The sequence below is a fragment of the Mauremys reevesii genome, linkage group 7, assembly GCF_016161935.1.
Source record: "Mauremys reevesii isolate NIE-2019 linkage group 7, ASM1616193v1, whole genome shotgun sequence".
Classification (NCBI taxonomy): Eukaryota; Metazoa; Chordata; order Testudines; family Geoemydidae; genus Mauremys; species Mauremys reevesii.
In genome coordinates, this window is record NC_052629.1 from 36700473 (window position 1) to 36726440 (window position 25968).

Genomic DNA, 25968 nt, shown 5'->3' on the forward strand with positions numbered 1-25968 from the left:
TTTGCTGCTTCTATGGGTTATATAGGCTCAGCTGCTCTAGAGATTTCACTCCCTACAGCACAGAATGTACATGGAGATCTTTCCTGAGAGTGGAGTGCACAGTATGTGGAGAGGATTTGTTTGCTTCTCCTTGACACTCACTGTGTGGGCTGTTGGGAAGGAGAGATCTGATTGGCACATTTATAGCATCCTCAGGGGCGGTTCTGTGTTTTTTTGCTGCCCCAAGCACAGCAGTCAGGCATCCTCCGGCGGTGTTTCTGCAGGGGGTCTGCCGGTAATGCGGCAGTTCTGCGGGTGATCTGCTAGTCCCGTGCCTTCAGCATACCCACCGCTGAATTGCCGACGAAGCCGTGGGACCAGCGGACCTGCCACAGAAATGCCCCTGAATGCTCCCTGACTGCCGCCCTCATGACGACCGCCCCTGAGCATCCTCTACCTTTAGAAACATTAAATAATTATTCCTCTCAACTTCTACAAGGTTGAAAAATATTATTCTTATTTTTGAGGGGGTGGAGGTGTGGAGAGGGGTAGGAATACACTAAGATGATTAGTAACAAGGCAACAAAGCGAATCAGTGAAACCATCGCAATTAGAACTCAGGAATTTTAGGCATCAGCCTTCCATGCACCAACTATTTGAAGGTGACAATTCAAGCCAACTATGCAGAATAGCTGTCCTAATATCACTTCAATTTTTTTAGAAAGGTTGATCATTATGGAGCAAATCCTGCCCCATCTCTGTGGAACAACCACAGTTGTGCTGTGCAAGGGAGAAGAGGGCAGAATTGCAGAAACCTGCACTAGTGATGCACACCAGCTGCATTGTGCAAACATCCAGCTCCATGGGCAACCTGCATACACGCTCAGCCAGAGGGAGCTGGAGGGAAGGGCCATGGAATCTATTGCAACTTTGAGGCTGGAGAAGTTGTGAAGTATCTCTGCTAGTGCTCTACAATGTGAGACAAGGATGGCTCCTGACTGGTCTCCACAGAGATCAGAGAGTTCAGCGAAGTTACTTGGACTACATGCTGGGCAGATTTGGCCCTGTAAACGGGTGGTACTCACCCCTGCCGCGCCTCCTGCTGGTTGGTCTCAGATTGTCCCGCAGTTCTGCCCTGGAGCGCCCTCGGCAGGCTGGTGACCCGCCTGTTTGCAGGCCCCGGCGTCCCTCCCTGGACCCAGTGCCCCTTTCTATAATTGGGTCTCCCCCTCCCAGGGGAACCCGCACCCTACTATCCCCACTTTGCCTCAGTAGTGGCCACTGACAGCCATGGTCTAGCCCCACACCCTGGGGCAGACTGCAGTATCAGCCCACTCATCACAGGCAATAGGGGGTTGGACCTGCTGCTTCGTCCTACCCCTGGGCTGCCCTCTGCAACCCCCAGTACCTTTGGCCCTTTGCTAGGCCGCAGCCTGGGGCTTTCCAGGCTGGAGCTTCCCTAGCTCCTCAGCCTGTCCCCCAGCCCTGCTCCACTCAGGTATCTACTCTCAAGCCCTAAGCAGCCAGGCCCATCTCTCTCTATTGCCAGAGAGAGACTGTCTGTGCTCTGGCTTCCCTGCCTCTTATAAGCCCCAGGGCTTCAGTTTGGGGCGTGGCCCCAGCTGCAGCCACTTCTTTAATCAGCCCAGCTTCCAGAGCCACCCCTCTCAAGCCCTGTCAGGCAGCATTTCAAAGCCCTCAGGGCCGGAGCAGGGTCCACCCTGCTACAGGCCCTAACTGCAAAGTATGATTTAAAAAGTCAGAATAGTTTTAAAATTTACTTATCTTGTTGTCCTCTAGGTTAGATGGTGTACACCTGGCTGCAATAGAAATCATCATGTCCACAATGCAAAGCACTATTTGCATCTTTTAATTTTATAATAAAATATCTTCTCAGCACTGAAAATGGCAACTGTAGTTTAAGTTGCCTTGTTATTTCTGGTCCCATTGGGCTTTTTAATACATTTACAAGCAAATTCACAGAGTTCTTGGCAATTCTATACACAGTTTGCCTAAGGCAGGAAAAGTAACCATAAAGTTTAAATGCAAAGCTAGCGGTCTCTTCTAAGATACTCTAGAATGTTTGCTTCAAGCTTTTGGCATGAACTCAATTGTGGATTTTCAATCCATCAGACCAGCCAAAAGTTGTTCTTTCTCCATTAAAACCAAGACAAAAACTAAACATACATCATGTTTCTATGAATAAATTGCAAATGATTTTACTGAGTATCAAGCAACTGATTATAATACGCCACCTGTACCAGGGAATTTGACTTTCCCAATTCAAACTATAACTATCCTTCAGAAATCCACACATCTTAGATAGGGATTATATATTTTAAATAACACTTTAACCAAGAAGGGATAAAGTCGAGGCACCGTCATTTATTTTTATATATATATATATATATATATATATATACACACACACACACACACACACACACACGCTGTCCCAAATCCATAAAATCATATGACAATTATAAGAAATGAAAACAGACCGAAGTAACACACCAAATTTCTGCTTTACTGAAGAGAAGACTCATGTTCATTATCCCCACAATATCTTAAAGTGTATAACACTATATCAACAAAAACTTTTGATCTGCTTTTCTACTTAAATTCTTAATTGCAAAACACTAAGACAAAATGCTGACAATTCAATTAATTACAGAGAACACAGTCATTTCTTTAATCACATTGTACAAATACAGTGAAGCTCTAACTTTCATTAGTTCAGAAGAGAAAAAAAGAAAGATAGTAGAAAACAAAGTTGCTTCTGTACTATAAATGCATCAATGATAACCTCAAGCTTTCAAAAAATCGTAAATTAAGCCCCCAAAAACATGAGATTTAAAAAACAAAAACGAGAGGGTATTTTTTAGTTGACTTATGGCTTTTGATCCTTTAAGTTAAGCTCTGGTCATGTTTTCAGACTTTTCTTTAGAACTATGGGGGCTAGAAATGTGCTTTAAAAAACAAAAACACAACCCACCCAAATGAAGTTCTCAGTATTACTTGACTCCCGGAGCTGGGGCTTTAAAATCAGTATTGAATATTGTAAGGATTGACAATACTGTCAATGCAACTTTGTTGGTGTGGCTCCAGCATTAATACTACTATCTGTGCAAGACAATGCAGGAGGTTAGTTCAGCCCCCAGACTTATGTTCAGGGTGGAATAACTAGGCAGTATTAGGAGTATGGAGTGGATAGACAGACATCTGAAGAAGAAAGGGGTGCAGGAGTAAGGGAGTGTGGAGACCAGTGAGAAAGACTGGAGTGCTAATCTCTCTGCTAATCTTCTGAATATGCCCAGAGTGAGCAAGATGGCCTCAGCAAGAAATTTTGTAGAGTCATAGTTAGCTGTGTACTCACAAAGTTAATAAAAGATAAGGGGAAAAGAAGGGGGAGACTTGTAGGGAAAGAAAGAATAGGAGCAAAGAATGGATAGGAGAGACAAGGGTGGTTGGAACTGAGAAATGAGGAGAAAAAAATGGAGGGGAAAAAGTCACAGTTAAAAGAAAGTTGAAAAAGAACAAAAAAATGCAGACAATAAGTTATTTCTTATTGTTTTACAGAATATTAAGGTCCAAAACATCACAAAAGATACACAGCTGAGAGTTTGATTTTATATGCAGCATAAGGAGACATGAACAAATGTGATTACATAGGACCAAGAAAGGGGAAGCTGGCAAACACAATTGTGCATGAGAGATGGGTATTTAACAAGTTTTCTGGGAATGGCCTATAATATATAATACAGTAGTCTCCACTAATGGCTCAAACACTGCAGTAATAGGTTTCAACTTCTGGGTCTGGGATGGTTGTTGCAGAATGATCTTTATTTTCTGTTGTACTATTTAATTTAAAAAGTGTTGGGTTCTTTTGGGAGGTAGGGGTGATAGAAAAGTGATGAAAAACAGATAAGGATTTTCAGCACACGCTGAGGTAGAAGACTCAGTTAGGAAATAAGTAACCTTCCTATTGCACACTAATCTTGCATCTTCAATTTTCTTTGTTTAATTACCTGTTTTAATTATGAAATCACTATTATTTACTATGATGAACAGGTTGGCACATGCCTAATGTACCAAACAGGTCTTCAAAAACACATTTGCAGTGCTTTTGGAAACAACTGTTTATCCCGATATTAAATGGAGCATCAGTCAAATATTACAGCACATCAGGTGGAGTGGAGATATAGGACTAAAGCAGTTAAATTTGTTTTACTGCAAAATTACATTCTACCCAATATCAGAAATACGATTAAAAACATGGCATTAGAAACATGTTAGTTCCCCATTGACATTATTTCTCCCAAGAATTTCAGTAAATTTGCTTACTTGCAGAAAGATCAGTAATTGGTATTGTTTTATCTATACAGTTTTGTTTTTCTTAATTGGTATTAAGTAAATATGCCAAGAGAGTCCTGCACCATCAGTACAATTTACTCATGTATTACAATGCAAACATTTCTATGGAAAACATTTTGGATACACAATAATAGTGCAAGAAAATGAGGGCAAGGATTACAAAACATACCTATATCCTGCCATATTTCCAGTCGCCTGTGCCATTTAATCCCAAAACTATTCAAGTGGTATTTATCTTATTTTTATCATCATCTCCTCCTCCTCTTGACAATCCTGGGAAACAAAATCTCCTTGACTTCAATTTGTATACAACTCCTTGTAGTACAGGTCAGATCCTCTATTCACTGAATGCTACAAATATGATAATTATAAAAACAAGATGTAATATTAAAATGGAGAGTGATTAGGCTATTATTGGATGTTCAACTTGAAAATGCCTAGCATGAACTAGATTTTGGAAACCTTAGCTGAATCAAACAGAAAGAGTTGTATGCTTACACAGTTCACAGAAGTGTTTTACCTTCTCTCCAACCAGCCTGCATGTTTACTGAGAGCTTATTAAACATTACAAATCCTACATTCCAATAGTCAAGAATAGGAAGATGTATCTATGCTTACCTGAAAATGGCCTTCCCTGGAGTAACAAAGTCTACAGATCTACTAAAATGGGCAACAGCTTGCTTTACAGTTTGGGGTCAGAACTTGACCTGTTAGTCATTAGGAGCAGGAGAATGCCCTGACATGTAAAATTCACTACAAATGAAGCAACTTTCACAGTCAGGAGAAATCAAATCTAGAGCTGGTCGGGAATCTTCAGTGTTTTATCTAAAACACTTATTTGCTGAACCCCAAATGCTTTGTGGAAACAGATTGGGTTTCATGAACTTTTGGACCACTTGGTGGGCTATAGGGGACTTCAGGGCTTCCAGAGTTTGCAGTTCCAGGGCAGTCTTGCCAAATGGACTGCACTGCAGCCCGGGATCTCAGGGCTTCCAGGGTCCCTGAACCCAGAAAGCCCCGAGAGTTGCTGACTGAAATTGACATGATTGCTGAATTTCACTACTGGTATTCAGTGGTAGGCAGCAGTGAAACTGACAAATATATCAATTTCCATCAGCAGCCGCTGAGTCCCAGAAAGATATTTTGTTCCAGAAATGCCATTTCAATGTTTCCAAATGAAAGTTTTACAGATTTTCCAGTTTTCAGGAAATTTTGAAAATTTTGGTTTTTTTCCCCTCAAAGTAAATCCAAATTTCAAAATGTTGAAAATCCCCGCAACCTGGAAATTCTGATTTTTCTGCCAGCTCTGGTCAAATCTACCACCCTAAATTACAGATGGTGTTAAATATACTTTGAGGAAAAAGTACAATACTTTCCGTCACAGATATGGCAATTTACTGCAATACCCTTGTGAAAACTTAATTCCATAAGCTTAAAGTATTTGTGGAGTCCGTCATATTAATTGCAAATGTTATGTATTATTGTGGGCCAAAATGAACAAAATACCATATTAAACAACGTGACAGACAACAATAGCCTTTTGGGACAACACATGTGACGTGGATTTCCCCAAGATATATCTTGAGAGAAATTAATGCAAATTACCCACCCATGATTATGCACCCCAGCAAGTAGCCTTTGTCTGCTGATCAACTGTTGCATGAGGCCAAGATCAAAGGCCCAAGCTGTGCAAAAGGAAGACTGAACAATTCATGGTTGTTCTGGCTCTGAATTTGAGAGTCATGAACTTGTAATCACTCCTAGCAGAGCCCTTGTTGCACCTGGAGGTGATCTCTGGTAAGCTTATTAGCTGCATTTAGGTTCTTTTATTGTTTTTAATGTGTTATCTCTGTAATGCTTTCACCCTAAAAATGAATTTGCTTGCTTATAAAGGTCTGTGTGGTAACTTGCAATTGCTGGCAATTATACCTCTTCATAGACTGAAGAAAAAGCAAATGTAAACACTGGTCTGTTTATGCAATCTATCTTACTGAGAATATCAGAAGGTAGGCAGGAAACTGTGCAGCCTGGAAAACTCCCAGGAGGAGGAAGAGAGAGACAAGAATCACTGCCCTAGAGAGGTGATGGATGAGGAGCAGGGAGCGTAGAGAGAGGCCCTCAAAGGACCACAAAGGGGAAAACAGGTGCAATGGCCATGTACTATGGCAATTTCTCCTACTGCAAAACATGGGCAATTCTCCCTAATAAATAATGGAAACAAACTCACATATTTGAGGTCAGTTTCCATACTATTGAGGATATGTTTGTGTCCAAGGTGAGTCAGATCTATAAAACTTATTACTTTAAGAAAGGACATTTTCAGGTACTCACCGATAATTTTCCTATTCTTCATCATGCAAAAGCCCACAGATCTGTTACAATGGAATATGCACAGCATGTTTCTTCATGATAGGAAACAAGATCATCCCTTAAAGGCAGGCATAAAAAATGAGGTATATATTATACCCTCCATCTTCCCCTGGATGGAGAAGACTTCAAAAAATGTCACTGACTAAAGAGTGGATAAACAGTATATAAAATTTGGTGACTGTATTAATCTCAATATAGGAGACAGGTTTTCTCTGCCCTGAGATTGTCAATAATCCTAAAGATTGGATTTTGATGGTTAACAGAGGTAAAATATTACTTGAATTTACTTTGAGAATCAATACTCTGACAATTGTAAGGACTACTAATTTGAATTAAAAGTATAATATTGGGTCTCATCTGAGAAAGTTCTCAACTTTAATAACAGCTGATTGGAGACAGAAGCTATCAGGCAGCTTGTTTTAATGGATAGGAAGTATAACTCTAAAGGAACACTTTGTTTCTATTATAGGCTCTGTTCATTGCACACACCAGGGGCTGCTTATATTCCTCCAAACCCATCCAACCCTGCAAGCTACTTGTCTCTCACCTTCCCAACCCTCTCTATTTCAGGGTAGGGTGACCAAATGTCCCTATTTTATAGGGACAGTCCTGATATTTGGGGTGTCTTATATAGGCTCCTATTAACCCCCACTCCCTGTCTCAATTTTTCACATTTGCTATCTGATCACCCTATTTCAGGGACACACACTGCAACTCCACAACCCTTCCTTCATTCCATGGGTTCTGTGAATCTCCTCCTCTTCCTGCCACATAAGGGCGTCAGTGTGCTCCCCTATTCCTCCCTGTAGGAGCACACCCTTGCCTTTAGAGTCATCCCTGCGTCCAGGTATGGTGCTGCAGGGGTCCCTTCAATCTAGACATCAAAAAGGCTGAAGGGGGCATAACAACAGTCTGTTGTCTTATTTAGCCTAGCTCTCCCACTAAGTCACTGTTCAGTCTATCCCCTTTCATAGTTAACAGAAAAATCCAAAACTAAGGAACCCAAAAGTCTAACAGTCCCACAGAGGCCGGAGAAGAGACTGTTTCACATATGTAATCCTTGTCAATTTTCCCTCTCCCTTCTTAGTCTGATGAGGTGGCAGGGGAACTCAGGCCTACCTGCTCCATTGGGTTCCGCTGTTCAGAGCCCCAGCGCTAACCTTCTCAAGTCCCTTGCTGTTCCCAGCTCTGTAGGCTTCCCAGCCTCTTGTTTGCTCTCTCTGGTGTGTTGGCTTCTCTGGCAGCTTCTCACCCACTTGTTGGCAAGCACTTCTCTCCACAGTCCCTCTACCTCTCTGGCAAACTTCCCACCCTCCTGCCTTATAGCCCTTTTATCCTCCCAGCTGTTGTGGGGTTGCCAATGAGCTCTGGCAGAGCAGGCTGGCAGGCAGTTAACACTTTGGTTGACAAATCAGCATGAGGAATACAGATCCCATGACCCTCATCCTCAGACCAGGGGGCTCTGTGTGCCTCCCCTTTCTACTTTTACCACACTAAGTCTGGGATGTCCCCCCAACCTCCCATTCCTCTCACCTCTGTTATTTCTTTTCTCTCTGGCTTGAAGAAAAGTCAATCACAGTGTCAACTTTTTAAACTCTATTTGGATGATGGGCAAATCTGAGATGGTGGAGGGTATTGTGCTTGAAGGTGTTAATGCTAGATCTAGTTATTTACATTCATCTACAGACAATTACAGACCTGGATGAAGCTGAATCTGCTAACTAGATGCCTGTGGATCTGTCTGTCTGTCCTTCACTTCCCCCTTCTCATTTTCTGATTTTCACCAAATCAGCTGTGTTCCTCCCACAGATGCCTAGAATATTTCCTAAAATACTTTGGAATTGATTAGCTGTGGAAATTATGACAAGCAAGTTTTGGTGTTGACCTTCCCGTGGTGGTCAGTGCATACAGAGAAACAGGAAACTTTGCTCCACCAATGACAGAACTTGCTTTTTGTTCTGTGGTCAGGGTAATAGTGTTCTTCCTCAAATCTCAATCTCTATGGGTGAGAGGAGGAGGGGAGAACAGGAATTACTGGATATATTTAATATAAACTCTGGTTTACTGAAGTACATGTGAGTAGGAGATCAGCATTCCCAATAGATTTGAATAAGAATTGGATTTCTGTTTCTATGACAGCATTTTTTTTTCAGAGCCATCTTTAACTGCAGCTAACATCCTTCTGAGATGAAATATTCATCCTCATCACAGGCTTATGATAGATTTCCAGGACACCACATAGAATCATAAGACTGGAAGGGACCTTGAGAGGTCATCTAGTCCAGTCCCCTGCACTCATGTTAATGTTTAACATAAATCCAAGATATTCCAGAAACCATATCACTCTATGTGTTGGTTTCTTGTTTTAGCTTTCTCTGTTACAGATCCATGATCAGAAAAACTGTCTGGGAAGAGATGAGCACCTGTCAGATCAAATGGTAGTGATCAAAGTTGGAAAAAAGCAAAAGAGGAAAGGTGTAATCCATATGCAAAATGGAAGAATTGTCCATGGGTTGGTAAAATGGGAATGTGAAGGCATACCTCCTTTGGGAATTTGTCTGAAACGTCTAAAGCCCTATTCTATTTGTTCCATTTTTCTCCTCCCCAACATGGGCCCATTCTACATATCTAAGAAAAGGTACTATCTTGGAGTTCAAGGAAGAAGCTGGACCCTTAGGTGGCTTACTGCACTCTAGTCCTGGCAGGTGTCAGTGGTGTTTCTGGTACCCCCTATTCATAGCCCCCGGAGAGGAAGCAGCTGAGTTCCAGTCAGAAGCAAGTCTTCTGGTGCAAGCTCTAGCTATTTAGACATGATCTTACACCCAGCATGTTGTCCTGGCTTCATTACCCTCATGGAGATGGGAGAGGGGAGGCTGCTTACTGCCTGAGCCAGTTTTTCCAATCCTGCCTGGCTCTTTTTATGTTCAGGAAAGCAGAGGGGATCAAGGCAACCCCACCAGACTAGGCTGTGAGAAGGATACTGCATTACAGACCTAGCTGAGCTCCCTGGTGAGACACTCAATTAGGGGGAGCAGGACACAGATTTTTTCCTTTTGTCTCTGGCTTTTCTCTGCCTTGTTCACCCTCTGAAGCCTGCAGGGAACCAGCTGCTGCAAATTCCTCAGAAGGGGAAGTGGAGGTGAGGGGACACGCCCTCCAAAAGGCAAATACAGCCTTCGGATTTGGCTAGGAATTACATGGACATGTTATGGAGTCAAGTCTTTAGTTAAAAAAAAACTGAATAAAGTTGGAATTTCTCTCGCAAAAGCTCTAAAGCAGGGAGGTCTGGCTGAGCCAACTGCCACCATGGGGCACATAAAACAGGAGACACCATCTGGGAGTGTGTGTGGCATTTCCCCTGTTGCCAATATCTGGTTCTCTCTCTAAGCTGCAAGGAATCTGAAATATCCATTGTAACAGATCTGTGAACTTCACCACAATTAAGAAATGTGTGTGTTTGTTGCTCTTTAGTCATTCAAAGCAATCACAATTAGTTACCAAAAATTACCAAACAATTTTTATCACATGCTTACTTATGTTGTTCTACATAATATTTGACCTTTTAAACAAAAAAGTATAAAATAATTGTTTTTTAATGTCAGAAAAGATTTGGGTTCAGTGTCAATCAAGTTTCTGAGGAAGAGTCAGAGTGGTTATTATTTTTATCTGAACCGGTTCCCTCAGTTCATCTTGCGTGGTAAGATGTGATCTCCATGACTAAGATTCTCATCCTACAACAGGCTCTCTGAAGGCAGGACGCAGGGCATGAATCAAGCTCATGGAGGATTGGACTCACAAATGTCTGTCTATGTTGGAAGTAATATATACCAACATAGAATTGGAGACCTTTACAATATTATATTCTGCCTCAAGTTCCTAGGTTTTTTTTTGAGTGCCCTGAAAATTATAGCCCAAGCAAAGATCCCCACCAACTGCTAATCATAACTGCTTCTAACAGAATTAAAAGACTGTCTTTGTTTTAAGCATCAAACATTTAAAAAAACCCTGGGCCCCTGGAGTTGTGTAATTACTACTCTGTGCCACTATACCCATTGGTACTATTAGCTTACCAGAAAAAACTGTTGATAAAATTCACTTCAGCAGAGTCCTGGAGGCAAGCTTCTGCATCTTGCTGATTAGCTTAATTCAGTTATGTTTCCTTAATTGTTCATGTACTAAAGCTCATTACATGAAAAATAATATTGCTTTCCTTCGGGTTGTGCACTTGAGATTTGAAAATTGGACACTACCTGTATGCCTTGAAGGCACTTCCAAATCAGCTTGATGCTTCAGTTATAGCATATCAAATAAGAGAGGCACTCTGCAATTTTGGCAGCTGGCATATCAGACTTCAATGTCACATTGTATTTATACACACACACACACACACACACACACACACACAATGTTGTAGCATCTTGAAGTGATAGGGTACAACTGGAACAGAAAATTAATTTATCTGAAACCAGTTCATCTCCCCAAGCAGGCTCAGAGCTAGTCAACCAAAATAATCTGCACTGAGATGTGTAGATAAGAACATAAGAATGGTGATACTGGGTCAGACCAAAGGTCCATCTAGCCCAGTATCCTGTCTTCTGACAGTGGCCAATGCCAAGTGCACCAGAGGGAATGAACAGAACATGTAATCATCAAGTGATCCATTCCCTGTCACTTATTCCCAGCTTCTGGCAAACAGAGGCTAGGGACACCATCCCTACTCATCCTGACTAGCCGTTGATGGACCTATCCTCCATGAATTTGTCTAGTTCATTTTTTAACCCTGTTATAGTCTTGGCCTTCACAGCATCCTCTGGCAAAGAGTTCCCCAGGTTGACTGTGTTGTGTGAAGAAATACTTCCTTTTGTTTGTTTTTATTGCTCTTCAATCCAGCATGCATATACCAACATGTAGACTTTTCAAGGCCAAAAACTATTAACTGATACAAAATAAATTGAAAGCCAAAGCTTGGTAGTCACTCCCATGCAAGATTCTGAAATATCAAATATAATTTGCTGCATTTCAAAAAGCCAAGATTGTATGCAAAAAAAATTAAAAATCCTCCTCTGTATTTATCTGTATTAGATTAATTTGCCAGTGGAAAGTTATTACATTTAACAATGAATATGTTCCAAAACCATAGACTCCATATGCACTCAGATGTTCAGGAAATATATAGATTAGAACATATGCTAAAAACACATAGTGCCAATATCAGCAATGTAATGCTATGCAATTAACCAAACCCTTCCCTCTATTCCTCAGAAAAAAGGGTCCTGTAGCCATCTCCCAGTCCCAACCAGGCCTCCCAAGTCCCCTACTCCTGAAGAATATCATCTCACAGACGTCTCCTGATGTAGTTATATTTTGACATCAAACTTCCTATAAAGCATGCATCTATTTTATCATCTGTGTTTTTTGTTCTTCCTTTTCATTTATTTTACTCTTTTTTTCTGCCTTTATGTCTGCCAGATTTTTTTTCCATTGACTATTTCCTCCATTCTTCCTTCCTCTTTCCAATTTCACTTGAAGGCAGAAGACAGCAGGAAAGAGAAAGGATCCTGTCATCCAGCTCCTGATTGCTCACCATGCAGATTTTTTAATAGGAGAGAAGGAGGGCAAATCAGGAGTTGAGAATGGATGAGGCTAGACTAACAAATGGCCAACCTCTGTTTTCAGTCCCTTCCAACATGACTCCGCATGGTAGCAGAGACCCTAGGAGAGGGAGATTTGTAATGAAGTAACAGCCCTTCTTGAGGCTGCTGGGGATGGAGAGCAATGAGGATGCTATTCTATTATTTGCAGCTAATAGGAGCTATGATAAGCCCTCTAAAAAGAAAATATTCTGTACAACTAATTTCTTAATCAAGTAAAGCAAAATTAAATAGCTAATTCTCCCAATTTCCCTGTATGTGATGCATAGAGCATTATCTCAGTACTGCACATCTTGTAAGGCAAATCTTGTAAGGTAAAACAACCTTCGCTGTAGTTCTCCTTAACAGATGCACAGTAAGATGTGCTCTTTTCCTCAACCTCACATACCCCTGTTGAGAACCACTGTAGTAGGAGACGTCCTCTATGCTTTTCCTCTACAGACCCTAGCAAGTGCACAGAAACCACTCCTTCAACCCACGTGAGCAGTAGGGAGCTTCACTCTATACCTTCTCAGTTTTGCAAAATTCAAAACTCAATTTTATAAGAATGATTTTTCCCGTAGACTTTCTTATGAGTATAGGACATGGCTTTTTGAGGGAGTTTAAACAAATAGTTCCAGATTATGGAATTTACCAACATTTTTCAAGTCAGAAGTCCTAGAGACTGAAGCTTTTTTCCTATCATTTTCCTTTCAACAGCTTATATAGGAAATGTCATACAAAACACTATGTTAAGGAAATGTTAAAGATACATTGCATATACAACCCTCCTTTCCCTTTCTGTATATGTACTTGAACTGGATCATATATCATTTCTCAAATATTGCAAGGCAGTATCATACTATCTGTGTGCAGCATCTTGTTTTATGTGACTGCACAATGAATGCAAAATAAGGAGTCTATCAAATTAATTTAAATGAAAAGCACACTGTTACAAGTCTGTGCTTCTGGTTGAAGATAACTATTCTTTATCATTTACTTGCCCGTATCTCAGTTTACCCCTCCTATAAATAAGTAAAATATCAACATCCCCAGACTCTTGGGGACTTAATCAATAAATGTAAAATGCTTTAATTTCTGTGTCTGTGAAGGGATTTGTTATCTTAGCATATACATTAGAAATGTAGTATTATACCCTTGAAAGAGAGAGAGAAAGAAAATATGCTTGAATTCATCAAAAAGTATATCTCGGACACTTCTATCTTTTTCTGAACACATTCTTGGATTTCATATGCACAAATACAGTGAAAGAAAGAAAGAGTTTGTCTAGTAGACTTTGCAGCCACACAAGGTTTTCTAGATTGTCTAACCACATGCCTCGGAACAGAAAAACAAAAACACTATTTTAAGATAAAGTAAAACACAGTGAACTATTTTAAGCTAAAGTGATCTATCATAACTTTTTAAAACAAGAAATAAAATATGTTGGGAATAATTAGCCTCCAGTTATCATTGTATTATTATAATCAGCTTATGCTATACTTTAATTCAGTATGACTGAAAGTCACCTCACTTTATGTAATACTGTATACATGCTTAAAGGCATAATGCCAGTCACAAATATTCAAATACAACTATTTGATCAGGGCTGTGGATTATTTCATGCCCATTTTCTGTCTGACCAGAATATCGTCAAAGAAAGAGTCAAGTCAAATTAGAAGAGGAAAGCAACTGTATACCCTCAGAAAATATGCTGAATACATAAAGCACATAGTTTTCAAATCATCTTGCATTTTGCCTAGCATTAAATATGCTGATTTTAAATCCTGTCAAACAAGTTATTATGGTCTTCAGATCCTCTATCTTGTTAAGTAAAAGATTTTAAAATGTAGATTAAGCCTGCACAAAACACACACAACTATTTTGTTTAAAATTTATCTTTTTGTTTCCCTGTAGTTCTATTTATAGTTAAGCAGCAGCTAGAGAAAGGGCAAATAAATTTGATTACTGACTCATAATAGTAAGAGATAGAGATAGATATTAGATCATCAAATCCTGGAAGAGTATTTACCAGTCAATAAAGGATTAATCAGATATTAAGATACCACATTTAATTTTATTTAAAAAATTGAAAAATAAACATATTTTCAGTGGAAGTGAACTGATGAGAGCAACTACTTTTAAGTTTAGATTTTACACACACACACACACACACACACACACACAATCTGAACTTAAAAAGTAGTTGCTCTGATGAAAGAAACAACCTCAGTAGCGCAGAGGACTAGACTAGATGACCTGTGGCAGGATTAAGTATTATCTAGACCAACCCTGACAGTTTTGTCTAACCTGTGAAAAACCTCCAGTAACAGAGATTCTACAACAGGGTTTCTCAAACAGGGGACGCTGCTTGTGTAGGGAAAGCCCCTGGTGGGCCGGGCTGGTTTGTTTACTTGCCCTGTCCGCAGGTCTGGCCGATCGCGGCTCCCACTGGCCGTGGATTGCTGCTCTGAGCCAATGGGAGCTGCTGGAAGCTTCGGCCAGTAAGTCCCTCAGCCCGCGCCACTTCCAGCAGCTTTCCCTATACAAGCGGCGACTCCTGTTTGAGAAACCCTATTCTACAACATTACTGGGTAATTCGTTCCAGTGCTCGACTACCCTTACAGTTAGGAAGTTTTTCCTAATATCTAACCTAAATCTTCCTTGCTGCAATTTAAACCCATTGCCTCTTGTCCTGTCCTCAGTGGTTAAGGATAACAATTTATCACCCTTGTATTTATAACAACCTTTCAAATACTTGAAGAATGTTATATTCCTCCCTCAACCTTTTCTTCTCCTAACAAAGCAAACAATTTTTTCAATCCTTCTTCAGAGATCATGTTTTCTAGCCTTATAATCATTTTTCTTGTTCTCTTCTGGACTTTTTACAATTTGACCACAAGTGTGGTGTTCAGTTGGACACAGTACTCCAGTTGAAGCTGTATCAGTGGTGAGTAGAGTGGAAGAAATACTTTGTATCTTGCTTACAACACTCCTGATAATATATCCCAGAATGAGGATTTGTTTTTGTTTTGTTTTTTTTGCAATGCTATTACATTACTGACTCATACTTAAGTTTGTGATCCACTATACTCTCTTTTTTTTGCAGTACTCCTTCCTAGGCAGTCACTTCCCATTTTGAATTAGTACAATTGAATATTCCTTCTGAACTGTAGTACTTTGCATTTGTTCTTATTGAATTTCATTCTGTTTAATTCAGACCATTTCTCCAGTTCATTTCCATTGAAAATCTAGCAAACGAAGTCTTAGTCTATCTCTGAATTGAATTTACTGCAAACATTTCCATTTTCATATAATTCAAACAACAGCCTTCTGATTTTCCTTTGAACCATTGACAGTTTCAATTGGCTGTAGACAAAATCAAAGATAATAAAAATAAAGCATCACAGAACAGATATATCCTGAAACCAAACATTTTAGCCATTCATCCACCCACTTTTTAGGATAAGACTATTAATTTAGAATTAAAACAAACACACCACCACCTATATTTAATAAATCCATAAGATTTATGAATGCAAAACATCATTAAAACCTAGATGAATTATTAATCTTTTATTATAAGCCTTTGACTAATGCTGCACTGAAATGTGCAATAAATAAAATGTCTTTATAAAATGAACCATTTCCCATGACAACTTTAAAAAAAAAATCATCACACTGCTGAACTCTCCCTAACGATTCAGGATGATTAATTCACCCAGAAAGCATTTAAAATCTATGCTTGTTTCATAAGTTTTCTAAATGAATATTAATATTACCTGTAAGAAGGCAAAAGTAGTAATTGACTATCAGAAATTAAATTAATAGAATGAAACGATGTGAATGGTGCAGAAACCATTATGATGCTGTTTAGAAATGACAAGAAAAAAAGGTCTTTAAGTTGTTATAAAAATGTACAAACAACTTGTAGAGTTAATATTGCTTTCTCTATAGACGACACATGAAAGGGTATTCTTAGCATACTGCTCTATTACCTATGCCTAGCAATGAATGTTGCCTTCTAATTTAATTTAACAGTGAATAGATTTCTTACCAGCACAATTTGTATTTTGAAAGCATCTCTTAAGAATCATAGCTAGCAGTGTGTGGCAGTTCAATGAAGAATAATCTGTAAACAAAATTTCCATCTATCAAGAAAGGCCATTAAAGAACATAAAATAACCCATCCCTGACTGATTAATGTCTGCTACTGGAAGAAATTTAAGGCTATTAACATCTAGAGAATACACTCCTACAGTAGCTGCATTTATTATAAAAATCATTTGATCATATTATATTTCTGCCTAAAGATTGTATAAAAAACAAACTAGTTTTTTTCTTTCCCTGAAAAATGTATTTAATATTTAGGAAAAAGAGCTACCTTCTTGGAAAACCATATGCAATGGAATACACAGCTCAGCAATAGTATATACACGTGTGGCCAATTTAAGGTCATCCCTCTCATACAAACAGAAAATCTTACCAAATGACACAGCACTTACAACAGTCTGTGTGTACTGTATGCAAACAAACTAATTTCTCAATACTGGCCTTTGTCTAAGTCCTTTCTCATATTTTCCACTTAAATTACAATTATATATGCTTAGTAAGCCTTGCATTGTTGCCAAGCTCAAAGAACAATAATTTCTACCTAAAGGGTATGGCTACACTTGCAGCTGTACAGCGCTGGGAGTTAAACCTGTCTTCGTACAGCTGAGTAGGGAAAGCGTTGCAGTCTGTCCACACTGACAGCTACCAGCGCACTGTTGTGGCCACATTTGCAGCATCTGCAGCAGCATTGGGAGCAGCTATCCCAGCATTCAAGTGGCTGCAACGTGCTTTTCAAAAGAGGGGGGTGGGGTGGGGTGGAGTGTGACAGGGAGCGTGGGGGAGAGAGAGAGTGGATTTTTGGAGCCAACACTGTGTCAGCAGCTGCCTTGCAAGTTCCGACCCCCTCCACCACCCCTCTCTCACTCACTGAAAGCAAACAGCAGCTGTTTGTTTTTTCCTCACAGACCAGATAAGCAGCCGCTGCCAAAAGGGACCCCGCCACCCTCCCTCAAGCAAACACTAGCTGTGGGCATTCCAAAGGGAGCCCCCCTACCTCTGCTCATTCACAGCAAACAGTAGCTGTGTTTGTTTTTTTGATAAGCAGCTCCGGAGCCCGGAGTTCACAACAAAACAAAGAGCGGGACCTTTGCTTAAAAGGATTATGGGAAGCTTCCGGAGGTCAGTTACAGCGTACTAAGATTATTCCCTGTTTACACTGGCACCCCAGCACTGCAGCAGCAGCACTATATTTTTTATTCCTCTCAGGGAGGTGGAATACAAGCAGCGCTGTAGCCACAGAGATACAGCACTGTATGTGCCTTGCCAGTGTGGACGGGGAGTGAGTTATAGCCACCAACAGCGCTGTAACTGTCAAGTGTAGCCAAGGCCTGAGTATGAGCCTTTAAAATGGATTACAAAAGGGAAGCACAACAGAATTCAATATAAAGCCTCTAACCAGAATATTCTGTATATACTGATAGATTCTTCTATTTGAAGTGTGTTTAGAAATAGGTTCCAAAAATGTTTACATTCCTGGCAAACCAGATCATCAGATGATGGTATCCAGGACTTTCAGAATGTGAAAGTAGAATGAATTATATTGTAAAAATAAAAATGGATTAAAGAAATGTTGTATGTACCTTTAAGCAGAAATAAGAAATGTTGAAATACAGGTGCCAGGAAAAGAAACATTAGGCATAAACAATGCTGCTAATGGCGAAACATTAACAGAAGATCGGTCATAATTAGTAAGGAAATAAGATATGCATGTCTAGCCCAGGTAAACTTATCAGATTCTGCTTACTTTGTTATCTTGTCAAGTTCTCGCCCTTTTATCTGTATAAATAAGATAGTTTGTGTCTTGCATGGGGCTCACATTATCTGGGTGTTATTAGCAGAGTGCTGTGCTAATAAAACAGAGTGGTCTGACAAACTGTGAGTCCTGAGTCTAACTTTGACAAGAACTAACGTGCCACAACTATACAGTAAAGCCAATAAAATGCAGCACAGTAAAAGTACTATCTATATCTCTGTATGTATCCGTCTATTCATCTCTAACGAGAGAGAGAGAGAGAGAGAGCGCGCGCGAGAGAGAGAGAAAATATTTTCAAATATTGGTGCCTAATGTTAAGGTCCTAAATAAAATGGCTTGGCTGTCTCTGGCAGTAACACATGCTTAACACCTCTGAAAGTACCGTACTTAGCATCCTAAATATGGATTTAGAAGCCAATGACATTTGAAAATTTTGGCCTATGGGTTTACATTGCTATAAACAGGCTTAGCAAAATACTATTTTTAAATATATAATTGACAAATATTGATTTTTTAAAGCATTTTGTCTATTTTTTATCAATTTAAATGTTCATGGCTGTGGGAAATTATGGGGGACATGTCAAACAATAATTATTTAATGATAGTAGAGACCGATTCAAAAAATTAAAGCTTTATAACTGTTAAAATACAAACTGTCAACATCACATCAAAATTGAAATATCCTTAAATCAAACTTGAGTAAGTTCTCAAGCATCATTTTTCTTACTTTGCCTACCTGGAAATTTCAGTTATCACCAATGGAATTTTTTTTTCATTGGTTTGTGTGTTTATGCTGAAATTGATGTTTACTAACATTTACTGATAAAAATCTAACCCTTCCAAGCCTAGTGATAAAGCACTGACTACACTGTGGATGTTGTAAGATTATTACTACTACTAATTGTTGTGACCAACATTCTGTGATATCCTGAACAAACTTTATAGAATTAAGATAAAACTTACTGAATTAGGGTTAATACCTTTGGGGTACATTGAATTTAAAATGCCATCGCAACACATACGAAATTATATTATATGTACCTGCTCTAGTGGGAGGAGGGCTGCTAATGAACTTCCTCAATTATGAGCCTTTTGAAGCCATCCCCCTGGGGAAATAGGTATACACTAGTTAGACCAAAGGACCAAAAAAGACTTTTGAATAAAAGTCTGATTCTTAAACTTACTCCTTCCTGATCCAGAAAACAGACAGGACCTCTGGTCCACAGTGGGCCCCAATCCTTAGGGTAGGATTGCAAGGACTTTGCCTATAGGCCTACTAAGACTGTGTGCTAGTTCTGATGAAAGCTGATGGACTTGTAATTGCAAAGAACCCCCTATGGTGAGGTGATATCCAGTAAGCTTTTTAGCATGTGTGTAGGTTGTTTTTCATAAGTTCTTTGTACTTTACTTTAAGAATAAAGTAGTCTTGCTTAAGAAGAACCATGAGGGAATTTATATCTCTAGCAATCATTCTGTTAGTCTCTGAAGAGAAAGCAAGCAGGTCTTTTTAGGCAGACTGTCTTAACTGGTCAGTAGGGTTGCCAGGCATCTGGTTTTCGACTGGAACACCTGGTCGAAAAGGGACCCTGGCAGCTCCAGTCAGCACCGTGCCAATAAAAGTCCAATTGGCGGTGAAGCAGGGCTAAGATAGGCTTCCTGTCTGCCCAGGCTCTGCATGGCTCCAGGAAGCAGCCCGCATGTCTGGCTCCTAGGTGAAGGTGTAGCCACTGGGGCACCGCATGCTGTCCCCATCCCAAGCAGTGGCTCCACAGCTCCCATTGGCTGGGAACCACAGCCATTGAAAGCTGTGGGGGCAGCACCTGCGGGCGGGGGCAGCACCTGCGGGCGGGGGCATCTGTGTGCAGAGCCTCCTGGCCCCATCTGCCTAGGAGCCAGACACTTTCTAGAGCCCCCTGAGGCAAGCACCGCCCGGCTAGAGACTGCACTCTGAACCCCCTCCCGCACCCCAACCTCCTGCTCCAGGTCAGAACCCCCACCCAGAACCCCTGATCCCCAGTCCCACCCCCGGCCCCAGCCCAGAATCCCCTCCTGCACTCTGAACCCCTCATTTATGGCCCCACACCAGAGCCTACACCTTCAGCCAGAGCCCTCACCCCCTCCTGCACACCAACTGCCTGCCCCAGCCAGGTGAAAGTGAGTGAGAGTGGGGGAGAGCAAGCAACACAGGGAGGGGGGATGGAGTGAGCGGGCCTGGTTCCTTGGAGAAGGGGTGGGGCAAAGGTGTTCGGTTTTGTGCGATTAGAAAGTTGGCAACACTACTGGTCAGTATACAGTAAAGGCAGGGAAACTGTGCAGGCTGGACATACTCTGGTCAGAAGAGAGTCAGATGCAGGTCTCCACCCAAAAGCTGGGTAGTAGGAAGCCTCAGTGGCCACTGTTGCTGGACCACTGAGGGGAAATAAAGGTGCAGTTGCCCTGAACTATGACAGTAGTTACTGTGGTCAATCTAGGAGTTGGTCTTCTATAGCAATAGGAACTCAAAGCCTTCAGCCTCACTGATTTTCAGAAATGCCACATCAGACACCATACCTGACCATCAGAGTGCAAAACCAAGCCATCTTTGCAGCTAAATTGTTTAGGCTTCATGAGGAACTGTCAACTGATGTAAACAGTTTCATAAAACACTAACAAACCAAAATGAATCACATTTATGTCTCACTGATGTTAGTAAAGAGGAAGCCCAGAATAACATGTCATATTGCCTAGTTCTGGTAACTCCCAAAGAACCTGAGGCAAATGTAGAGGCAGAAATCTTAATGGTGGCAACAGACTTGCTATTTTCAGCTACTTTAGCTATATACTGTACAAGCAAAATTGCTTTAAAAAAGTGAAAAAAATCATATGATGCTTTTCACTAATTTGCACAGCACTCATATATATCTCTTTTGCAATATTACTGGAGGACAGGAAGTTATTTACAAAGAAGTGTGCACATTTTGTTTTTTTAATCAATATGATCTACTATTAAAGGAGAAAAAGTGTGAATATAATTATATGCTCATTGCAATAAAATGTGTAGATCATAATACACCATCATGCATTCTGTACATGCCACATATTGTGGAGGAAACATATTTCAGACATATTTGAGAGCTTTTTAAAAGTTATATGAACTATAACTGCTCAAATATCAAGACAGAAATTAAAACTAATAATGCATTGAAAATACCACTAAAATTGCCTACAGTTGTTCCTGGTAAATAAAAATATCATAATATATGACAGGGTGCCATGATGTATAAAGGATTTATCAGCATACATTTTGGATGGCCACAGACTGGTAATCTGTTTACTTTTATATAGTTTTCTAATATTGTATTTAACTTGCTAGTGATGTTGACCTACAGAGAAATGAATGACTTTTAAAGGATACAAAATTTTACATAAAGAGAAACAGCAGTACTATAATGTTTTTCTACAAAGGCAACTCACACTTTAAAAAAGCCTCAAAATTGGCCATCAAGCACAAATGCAACCCTAAATTCCCCTAGCACAGGGGTGACATAAGGCAATAGGAGATTTCATACATTAAATTTCTACCATCCTTTGTTCAGATGAAACTTGTCATTACACCTCTACCCCGATATAACGCTGTCCTCGGGAGCCAAAAAATCTTAGTGTTATAGGTGAAACTGCATTATATTGAACTTGCTTTGATCTGCCGGAGTGCTGGAGCCCTCCTGGAGCACTGCTTTACTGTGTTATATCCAAATTTGTGTTATATCGGGTCAGATTATACCGGGGTAGAGGTGTACTTCATCCTTGTAGCTAATCTCTATTTTGTTTCTACCTTTATTGTCTTAAAAAAACATTTATAAAAAGTTATGCAATTGTGCACCATTCATGAGCTGAAATGCAGTCATGGTCAATTGATTAATTTCTCCACCATTAGACAGTCAGGAAAATACATGGCAGTAACAGTACAATGTGTAATTTGTAAAGCCAGTGACTTTCCTAAAACATAGTATAATAATCAAAACCATATCAAGCTTTACTTTAAAAATACACACTCAGCTGCTTCTAACAGGGAAAGAGATTGTGGCTTTAAAAAGTACTGATTTGAGCCCTGTTTTTGTACTTGACCTAAGTTTAAAGGCAACAAATAAATCACATCTATTACTGTATGTACATTGCAGACAGATAGTAATCAATAGAAAAACTTATTGGGAGCAAAAATAAATGACCGACTATCAAAAAAGGTCTTAATGATTACAGCTCTGGTAACAAGCAAATACATAATGTAATTAAAAGAACTATATTTTGCACTTATACATCACCGAGGACAACAACATATTTAATAAATATTAAGTTAGCTTCAGGACACCCCAATTAAAACATATATGCAGCCATTTCTGAGATGAAACAGCAATGGTTTAGCAGTCTTTGGGAATGGAAACTGACATCGCAGAGGGAGTTTAAGAAAGTAGTAGGTAATACCAAATTTGAATTTGATTAGCAGTGATACCCTTCTTTTTGTGAAACAGCCCTGTGATCTTTGACTACACATGGTCAGGAACTTTGCTTTACAAAATTCTCATATGCTGAGATGAGGACAGTGATAGAAAAGAAGGGATGCTGAACAATATAATGTCATCAATCCCAGAATTCAAATATTAAATTTGGAATATCAGATGTGGAAAGGAATACTTGCAAAGAGTTCGCTAACAGTCTAGAGACAGGGGAGTCATGTGACTGCCATGGTGCAGTGAGTGAGCAGACTCAGGTTGCTCCCACTTACCCCTTTCTTAGTTTTCAGGAACTTTTTCAGCAGAGCCCTCCAGTAAGGCCCTATATCTTTCATTAAGTCCAGAAGAGCAGGGGAAAGATGAAACTAGAGCAGAAGGGGCAGAGCAGAGATTAGAGCAGACAGGCTTTCCTCCATGCCACCTATTGGAGCAAGCTGTCAGCATTGCTGGAGGTGAACGAGAGATCCATCTGCCTCCCTGCTGGGACACACACAGTGAAAGGCTGTGGCTTCACCCCCACATGCCTCCCTCCTTCCCTGAATTCCCTGGAAAATTGGTAGCAGGAGACAAGTTCTCTTTATTTTCTGGGAAGACAAAAAAAGATAAATGAAGAGGTGGCCCATCCTTACTGCCCCCAGAGGACTGCAAGGAGTTGCTATATCATCTTCTTTCCTTCCCCCCAAACTCAGTGATACAGTAGCAGCAGGAGGTACACTGTGCTCCTAGAAATATGAAAAGTGGGGTGACTGGAATTGCCATCTACCCCCTTGGATGGTCACAGGGCCGTGGCTGTGCCAGAATACAGTGGCCAGGACAGAGGGGTAACAGCAAGTGGCCTCACAGTTAATAGGTCCATTCCAGAAATGTGGGCAGTGTTTGGCAACTCTGGATGAAAAAAAAAAACATACAGGGGGAAAGAGGAGGGAAAGAAAATAAGATAATATGCAAACCAATGGGCTGGAGTCAGAAGACACAGGTTTAACTGTGGTGCTGGAAACCCATTTTATCAAGTTTGAAAACAAAATAAAGGACAAAATGGACACAATGAATAGTCAAATAAACAAACTAGTAGCAGCCATTACAGACATGGACTCTAGGATTTCCAGTACTAAGGAGGACATACAGGGTTGGGAGGAAAGACATGGTTCTGGAGTCTCAACTGAAAGCACTGACTGAAAAAGTGGAAGATTTGGAAAATAGGGGTCATGGAAAAAATATTAAGATTCTAGGACTGCCAGAGAGGACCAATAGAAAATACCCTATAAAATACTTTGAAGCATGGATTTCAAAAGCTTTAAATCTGTTGGTCAAATCAGATAAAATTAACTTTGAAAGGGTGCAGTGGAATGGGGGATACCAGCGCATAACAGAAATTTGACTACACCATATCCTGTCATAGTATGGCAGGGACCAGGTCTTGATTCTTGACCCTGCCAGGAAGTTGAAAGAGAGAGGCGTGGAGGGCAACTGAGTCTCTTTCTATCAAAACTATTATATGGATGCATGGAGGAAAAGAAATGAATTTACAGACGTTCACAAACAGCTCCATAGGAAAGAGTTTTGATGTGCATGTTTTACCTCAGCATCCTGAAAGAATATTAGGTGGGTCAAACTCACACTTTTTATACACCAAGAAAAGCATAAAAGGTTCCTGAACTCAATCCTGGAACCAAGCACAGGAGACCAAGACGAAGTGGGGACTAATAATATTCAAGTTGCATACAATTTAATCAAGGGCCTGGTAAATATCAGAAAGGGAAATTAGAATGACTTTGGAATGTAACAAAGCACAATTGTTATACTTGATAAGGAAAATAGAGTTTAAGCGGCAAAAGTCATCAGAACGATTTGTATGTTAAGTTTATTAGGAATATTGTTAAGTAATAGCTTTAAACAAATAATGGGACAGGAATTAATGCTAGGAAACTTTGCAGATATTAAGTATATCAGAAAATACATTATGAACTAAAATGAAAAATAGAATGTTTGAAATATATGGTTTAAGGTTATATGTTACAGTTGGTAATGATATTGAATGTAAATACAGGGAAGCTGATGAAATAAATGCTATATATTAACAGATGTTTGAGGGCTGTGGGTCGAAGAAGAGGGGAAGGTACTATGTGATTGTGACAATATTGAATGTATTGAAAAATGAGATAAAAATATCAGGAACCATCTGGGAGGTTCTTCATATTTTTCTCCAAAACTACCCAAACATATGCTAGGATAGCTCTAACTTTTGATATCAAAATCAAAATTCTTGTACATTGAAATTCTTAATGTTAGGATTGGATTAATACATATCTTGGATGATATTCCTGTATTCATTCATGCAAACCCATCCTGTCATAGTAAGGCAGGGACCAGGTCTTTCATTAGCTGGGAGGTGAAAGTCAACTGGAAACCCCACAGACCCATGTTTGGGACCCACAAAGCCCAAACAATATCCAATGTCTTCTGGAATGGCGGCTGAAGCATGAAGGGACATATGAATCTTTAGCACATCTGGCACATAAATATCTTGTGACGTTGGCTACAACAATGCCATGTGAATGCCTGTTCTCACTTTCAGGTGACATTGTAAACAAGAATCAGGCAGCAGCATCTCCTGCAAATGTAAACAAACTTGTTTCTCTGAGCGACTGGCAGAACAAAAATTACAACTGAGTAGACTTGTAGGCTCAAAAGTTTTACATTGTTTTATTTTTGAATGCAGTTACTTTTTGTACATCATTCTACACTTGTAAGTTAAATTTTCATGATAAAGAGATTGCACTACAGTATTTGTATTAGGTGAGTTGAAAAACACTCTTCTTTTTTACAGTGAAAATATGTGTAATCAAATAAACCTAGAGTGAGCACTGTACAGTTCGTATTCTGTGTTGTAATTGAAATAGATATATTTTAAGAAAACATCCAAAATATTTAAATAAATTGCATTTTATTATTGTTAACAGTGCGATTAATCACGATTAATTTTTTTAATCACTTGACAGCCCTATTCTAATAGGGAAGGTACCTACTTTGGTCTTGATTCAAGCAGGTGCTTTACCCTATGCCAAACTATAAAGCATGTAAGTAGTCCTGCTGGAGCCAATGTTAAATGCTTAAAGTTAGATACGTGGTTAAGTACCTGTTGAGCCTCTATTTGTGGAGAGAAATCCCATTTGTTCACCTCCTTAAGTGCAACATCATTTTAAGTGCCCTGATTTAACTGGATACATCACATGCAATTACTTCCTGCTATTTTAATCTGATG

General features: G+C 39.8%; 1 protein-coding gene across 17 annotated transcripts in view; it reads right to left on the bottom strand.

Annotated features, from left to right (window-relative positions):
* PCDH15 (protocadherin related 15) overlaps nucleotides 1–25968 on the bottom strand; it is a 790091-nt gene that overhangs the window by 616707 nt on the left and 147416 nt on the right. The window contains exons 1-3 of one of the 17 annotated variants that reach the window (XM_039547281.1): nucleotides 7884–8056; nucleotides 6685–6781; nucleotides 4523–4704 (exon numbers count right to left, since the gene is read on the bottom strand). The exons of 11 other annotated variants lie outside the window; for them this stretch is intronic. Coding sequence is in view for 1 of the 6 variants with exons in the window: in XM_039547274.1 (XP_039403208.1) it covers nucleotides 16411–16485 (75 nt within the window). In the remaining 5 variants the exon portion in view is untranslated. Of the gene's footprint in view, nucleotides 1–4522; nucleotides 4705–6684; nucleotides 6782–7842; nucleotides 8057–16410; nucleotides 16486–25968 lie in introns of those variants that run through there. 5 more of the 17 variants (XM_039547283.1, XM_039547282.1, XM_039547280.1 and 2 more) reach the window with 5 other exon arrangements.